The sequence below is a fragment of the Morone saxatilis genome, unplaced genomic scaffold (genome assembly GCF_004916995.1).
Source record: "Morone saxatilis isolate NCDOM2014 unplaced genomic scaffold, NCSU_SB_2.0 Contig7, whole genome shotgun sequence".
Taxonomy (NCBI): domain Eukaryota; kingdom Metazoa; phylum Chordata; class Actinopteri; family Moronidae; genus Morone; species Morone saxatilis.
The window spans coordinates 2,913,518-2,920,884 of NW_023340246.1; the positions used below are offsets into that span (position 1 = coordinate 2,913,518).

Consider the following 7,367-nt stretch of genomic DNA (forward strand, 5'->3'; position numbering starts at 1 on the left):
CTAAAAGCTTTCATAAAAAGGTTATAATCTTTTTGTATTATAAGGATGTCATTTGTATTCCATCTATTGTATCTTGTCACCTCACACCTAAAACATTCCTCTAACACTTGCTTTCAACTTGCCAGCAGAGATATGCTGGCTTTCAGTTTGTGTAACATTGAGATGTTTTATCACCCGGCTGTATGAGGTGGGTGGAGGGAGACACCAGTGAATTCCCTCAGTGCTGTGGAGACACACTCCACCCAGCAATTTTCCATGCCCACATTTTATGAATGTAAAATAAAACCCCCTAACTGTTGAAACTAAAGTCAAAGGTGAAGTTTTAATCATCAATCAACTTTGTTCTAAATTGGGAAGTGTGTGAGTGGAGGAGGTAAATAACAGAGCAGGAAGTCTGTTTTGGAATTTAAATGAAATACATAATTGATAAAAAGTTAAGACAACTGTCACATTTTGTGGCATTTGAAACTTTTTTTTAATATACCTGTAAAAAAAGCATTTCTCAAACATTTTTTATTCTTTCAGACAATGTGACAAGGACTTAATAATCATCTGTTTTTTTTCTTCTAAAAGTCCAAGTCAAGTGATTTTAAAGGAGGTCAGTACTTTTGGCTTGTGAATATTTAGATGTCGTATAATTCATGCTGAATAACGTTCATGCCCTCTCTGTTGCTCCACTCTCCTGCCACAGAAAGATATTTAATGAATTGGTGGTAAACCATCGTTCATTCCCTGCTTTCGCTCATCTGTATCTACTCCTGTCTTTATCCTTGGACTTCTTGGAGGAGCGGCTCGGGCTCCTGTCCTTGTGGCTATGGCCTTTATCACGGCCCTCTTTTCCGTGTTTGACTCGAGACTTGCTGTGTTTGTGGTCCCTCTCTCTGGAACGGGAGCTGGAGCGGGATCGAGAGCGCTGGCGTCCCATCTTCCTGTCTCGCCGGCTGTCTTCGATGTCCTGGAAATGTCAAGACAAGACAAAGGGTGTGAGACTGTGAGATAAGGCTGTTGATGGGAAAGACAAATATGTAAAGATAGGCGTGCGAGGTTGCGTTCAAAACGGTCCCATGGCTACTTTGGTCTTGACCAAAGCAGAAACCACTTTGGTTCACTACATGGAATAATTTTTAAAATCTACTTTGTATGGTATCATTTATAACCTGGCGAGGCAGCTGGACTTGTGAGATAACAAAATCACGTTAAAAATCCATCTTGCCATGTTTAAAGCTATGCAATTGTGGTACCAGACCAATTAGTGTCCTATGAGGAACTACTGGCAGCTACGGCATGAGCTACAGGCGTAGCTTTTCGCTTGATGTGTGACAATGTAATGGCAGCTGCTAAAGAGGTTAGCGTAGATGCCGATCGCATCAGTTCTATCAGAACTGACTTCGGTAAGAGTTTGATTACATTACATTTGAATGGTTGAAGTTACATTAATAGATGATTCATCCAATCACCTGTTGAGTATTTTTTTAAAAAGCCTGTACTTTTCCAAACAGTTTCCAACGACTTTCCAGATGATTCTGTGTTACAAACCACATGGTTAGCTCACTTAACATAACAGAGCAATTCTATGAAAAAGTATCTCATGACCATGAGTTACTATAATAAATGGAATATTATGTGATATTTATATAAATATCAGATATTTTGAGTAGGGTGAGTAGGTGACAGTTGGTAAGCCTCTGTGGGTGACCACACTTACCACAACATCTGCTTAGAAACTGAAAGGGCATGTAATGGGGATCTGCACTTCCTGGAAAAACTGTTACTTTATGGAAGCAATGACTCATCAGTGGGAGCTCAGAGTGCAATACTAGGTATTACCTAAAATTGTTTTTGTAGAATTACACTCCTCATCGGTTTTACATGCTTTTCTCTACCGAACTGATATCCAATAAGGCTTTTTCAAAGAAAATATTTAATTTTCGACAAAGCATACCTGACCTGCCAAGAAGGACCTCAATCAAATTAAATAAAAGTATTTTATTTTTCAGTTCGGACTTTAAAAATGGAGCAAATCAGCAGACATACTGGACTAAACCAGGTTAGATGTGAACAGAATGTAAAACTTCTTTTAACCATTTTTTTGGGGGGGGGCTTTTATTGCCTTTATATGACAGTGACAACTGAAGATAAACAAGGAAAGGGGGTCAGAGAGAGGGCATGACACGCAGCAAAGGGCCAGCAGTTTGGATTCGAACCCTGGGCCGCTGCAGCAAGGACTCAGCCTCGGTACATGGGACGCCAGCCAACTGAGCTAAACGGGCACCTATGTAAAACTTAATTTATACAACTGCATCGTTCACTGGAGTTTCCCAAACAAGTGTTTCCCATGACGAGGCAGCAGAGAGGAATTGTACATTGAAATAAAAACAAAATAAATAATAAATATTTCCTCAAGTATTGAAGAGATTGTAGGTATTGTCATGTGTCAATGGACTTCTACCAGAATTAACAGGCAGCAACCTATTATCACTTATGTAACAGATTGTCCTTTGTGTTAAGGACACTTCAGGACAACAGATATGTGATAACAAGGAAACTTAAAATATCAAAGGTCAATGCAAACAACCTGGATAAACTTTAGCCACATCTGGCCGCCAGCCCAGTAACTCCTTGCATGTAAACATAGTCGTTGCAAAATAGTCTCAAGTACAGTAATAAGTGGCAGCGCGCCCACCACTGACTGGAACGACACAAGCCCTTCTCAAACATAGCAGCTGCAATATCTCTGGTGTCAAATATCTGTGTGCAGTCGTGGTATTTCGTGTTCAAAGCACACAACGTACATTTTTTAAATTCAATTTCAATTCAATTCAATTTGTATAGCGTGAATTAATAACAAAAGTTATCTCAGGAATTTTTTAAAATACAGTAGGTCTAGACTGTACTCCTTTTAAAAATATTTACAGAAACCCAACAGTTATGTCTGTGACGATATCAACATTTTAAACAAGGTATAATGCATAGTAATTGGCACACCTTTGAAAAAAAAAAACCCCACCTACATCAGAATGCTATTTGTTGATTTCAGTTCAGTGTTCAACATGTACTAGCATGGAACTATAACCTGAATTTCATTATACCATCCTGCATTTAAAATGACAATGAAGGGTCGCCTCATTTTAAATATTCTGTTAAACAATAGCCATTTCCACTACTTGTCTGGGTAAATGAACTTGGGAACATTGAGGTGGAGACTGTGTGTGCCTATTTGTGAACGTCTGTGCATGCATGGGCCTGCTCAAAGAATCAGGTTTTCCCAGTTATCGGGAACAGTTCTTTCAGTCACTGTTCCAGGTATGAGGGATTTTCTCAACAATAATCCAGATAAATCAGGAAACCTGCTTCCTAAAACAAGGCTCCGGTGTGTCTGTCTGTTTGTGCGTATATGGACCACCTAGTTACTGTCACAGTAACGATTACCTGCAGCTCTTTATTAGACAAGTTTAAACCTACAGAAAATTCCAAATAATTAATCTGTGATGCTCTGTGAAAATTTAAAGAGGTGATGGTAGTTCTGTTGTTTATTTGCTTCCCTGTCGTTTCTTTATTTCAATTTAAACCTGTTTATTTCCTTTTTAATTTTCAAATGCTCAATTGTTTGTAAATGGTTTCATCACAGACAGGGAATGTTGCTCCTCCCTAGGTGTGGCCGTAGATGTGTGACAGGTCCATTAGTCCCCTAATTAGAGACTGGAAACTTTTGTGTAATACAGTGTTTCCCTGTTTTTACACCGCATACAACCTCCCCCATGTACCACCATTGTGACTACACAGTTGTGTAGTTCAGCTACAGACAGTTCACGCAGTAGGCAAGTTTATAAGATTATTTAATTTTGACTGTTGTTGAATCCTGAACGCAACCAGTTGAAGAAGCAGAGCTAATTTGGTGGAAAAGAGGTACTCCTGATCCACACTTCTCTTCCATTCCGAGATACGATTGCAGTGTTTTTGAACCATTAATTTTACCTCTGCTAACCATCTTGCCTAATAATGGATCTATGCATGTGCTTTGTGCATGAATGTGACTTCAAAGCAGGGTGATATTGAAACTAGCTATTACAGGAAATGCAAAACTTATTTTAAATACATTTCAGTGATCTAACAGTTTAAGTATTTTGATAGTATTATGTTTTTTAATTAATCAATTTAAATTTTAAAATGAACTGTCAGATTCCTCTAAGTACCACCCAAGGTGTATGTATATATATATATATATATATGTTGCCATTGTCACTACACTACTGGCATGCCACAGTTTGAATCAGGCAGAACTTTTTACAGACTGCTGAAGGCTAAAGAGAAGCTTAAGGAAAGCAATGCTTTTCTAAGGGCAACATTAACAGTACACTCAGTTGTCTGAATGAATGAATTGGAAGAACTAAACGTGTTTAACTTCTGATGATTTAAACAGTGCAGGTATAGACCCACATATTTGCATCTCCGGTGCTCTTCTCGCAGTGAATGGGTTTTTTTGAATGGGTTTTTGTTTAGATGTCTGAAATAAGTTCTGTGATTAACACAAGCTTAAAAGAAGATTTTCAAGTTTTTTGTTTTTTTTTACAACATAAAATATGTCAGTAAATACCCCACATGTGAATTTTGAAGTGTGTGTTGCTAGCAAGTGGTTAAATGAGGCTACAGAGGTTGTCGGTGACATTAAACCTCAGCACTCAGACTACAGAGACTATCTACTTTTTGTTTTGGCTTAAAGCATTTAAAGAGTACAGTGAATATGTGAAAGGTGCTATGGAGTGAAAATACCTTGTGCTTTTTGGACTTCCTGCTGTCCTCGTCATCTGAGTGATGATGGTGCCTCTTCTCCTTGTGTTTCTTCTCAGAGTGCCGATGGCTTGTCGCCTCCTCTTCCTCCTCAATTAGCAGGTCATACTTGGAACTTTTGGGAAAGTTATGGAAACCCAGCCAGTAAATTGAGAAAATCAATGCTGAAAGTTTTACCAAATCAAACTGTGAAAAAACAAAAAAATAGTAGCCACCACAACAAAGGCCATACAGCTAAATACTGCAGACAGGTATGTAATGATATGAAGTGGGAAAACTGGAAAATTCAACCCCAGCCTATCGACACACAAGGATACTCTTGTTTAGGCTTCACTTGATCCTTGAGAGCCAGCTTGGATCGGTTCTCCACATCCTTCTCGTAGGCTTTGAAGTCATCTTTAGTATACTTCCCACCTAGGAAACAGAGGCCATGAGTAAGGTGCCTGCTTATATAACACACTACAAGAGTTAACTCAAGGTGAGGAGAGTAACACTGTATATAGAAACTAGGTTTACATTACACATAACCATTAAAAACATAAGAGAAGAGAAATATTCAAAAACATGCAAATCACAAAGGAGTACCTTTCCCTTTCCATTTGATCTTAGCGACTGACTGGCTGAAGTCTACATGAATGCGTCGATCATCAATAAGCACATTATCCATTTTGAAGTAGGCCTTTTCACAATCTTCTTGCTGTGTAGACAGAAATAGAAGTAAATGTCTTGTTCTGTGAGGGGAGTGGATTTCTGAAGCGTCCATCTTTTCTACTGATCCAAAACTGGTTCCCAAGTGGTGTAAAAAAAATTGAGGGTGCAGACTCTTGTTAACATAACAAATTTTCTCTAGGGTCAGCAGTCTACAAAATGTTAAAGAGTGTTTCTGCAGGCTTTTTAGAAGACTTTTTAAAACCATTATTAATGCAATTTAAAGGACCAACATGTAGGATTTAGTGGCATCTAGCAGTGTAGCTGCTGATTTGAATGCCCTCGCCTAACTCTACCTTTCCCAGCGTGTTGGAGAAACTAACATTAAATATGGCAGTGGAGGACCCACTCCTTCTGTAGATATAAACAGCTCATTCTAAGGTAACAAAAAACACAACTGTTCTTATTTTCAGCTGACTATACACTAATGAAAACATAGCTATGATCACAACCCAAAAACACATTTAAAAGCGAGACTGAAAAATGCAACTTGTTACGTCACTAAAACAGGTCAAAGTAAAACATTTTGAGGCCTAAAATTCAGATAATTGGATTTTAGACTTTTTAAGACCCCACGGACACCCTGTGATGAGAAGAACTGCCTCTTTGTCGAGTCTGACAGCTTGTGTCAGGTATGCAAAAACCAAAGTTAAAGATCTACATATTACTGGCAAAAAATATATATGTAAAAATCATCCATCTGCAGCAGAGGTAATTGAATAAAACTCACTGTGGAAAAAACCTTGTCTGTCCTGTTCAGATTTAAATTTTCATAATAACAGCTTTTGGTCTAATTTCCAAAAATAATTTATTATATTTCTTAATACTATTATATCACTAGATGTCACTGGCAAAAGTCTGAGTGAAAACAAATTACACTACAATACAACAAACTTTCCAGCGCCCTCTAATGGTCTCCAACACATCCAGCACCCTGATTCACAATACTACTGCTGTGCTCCTTTTATTTACAGTTCATTGTTGAGGGTGTTCAGAGGACTGAAGGCCCAGTGGCAAAACCTATATCCCCCTCCCAAATAACAAGGTCTACAGAGGATGCACCATAAGTCATAAATTAATTGGTTTACAATGGGGAAGTTGCCTGTGAACAAAGAAGTGCTGAATACCAGTCATAAACTGGCCAATTCCACAACATCCAAGTTTACAATTTCTAATATTATACTCCCACAACGGACACCTAGCCAACAATGTACCAGGTTGATAAATACAGGATATTTATATAACTTTCACATCTCTATAATAATACTTCTCTATCAGAATGACCCCAGCAGCACATGTGATGATTGTCAATGTGTCATAACCAGAACAAACAGTCGAGTTAACTGACTTCCATTATTCACATCCTGCAGGGGTTTTCCATCTGTGACTTTCACCAGATATACAGTATACTATATTTACTTAAAACAGAATGCAAAATCCTGATAAATATTATATTTCCAATTGTGTATATATTGACAAAAAACCCCCACCTATTTAAAAATACACTTTTAAATGATTCCTCAGAAATACATATGTATTTCTAGCAATACATCATTACAGGTAGGCTGGATTCCAGTTTATTAGTGTCTTGACAAGTTACCCGCATTGCACATATTTAAGTAGTAGTTCAACATTTTATGAAACATACTCATTCCTTTTCTTTTAGAGTGACATAAGGAGATCAATGTCAATCTTGTGTGTGTATGGTTGCATTTTGATGTGTTTAGCCTATCTTAGCATAAAGACTAGAATAAGTGGGAAAGAGCTGGTCTGTCTCACCTCACCTCACCTCAACCAACATTAACACTTATGTTATTTGTAGGAATATAAAGATGGCACCTAGCTAGTTCCCGCCTCCTCAGCACGAGCTG

The 7,367-nt window shown here is 38.1% G+C and overlaps 1 protein-coding gene across 1 annotated transcript in view; it reads right to left on the bottom strand.

Annotated features, from left to right (window-relative positions):
• Window positions 1-456: 456 nt before the first annotated feature.
• ppil4 (peptidylprolyl isomerase (cyclophilin)-like 4) overlaps window positions 457-7,367 on the bottom strand; it is a gene marked incomplete at its 5' end in the record, with an annotated part of 9,348 nt that continues 2,437 nt past the window's right edge. Inside the window, 4 exon segments of the mRNA XM_035678493.1 lie at window positions 457-955; window positions 4,771-4,903; window positions 5,106-5,202; window positions 5,374-5,485. Coding sequence (XP_035534386.1) covers window positions 743-955; window positions 4,771-4,903; window positions 5,106-5,202; window positions 5,374-5,485 — 555 coding nt within the window.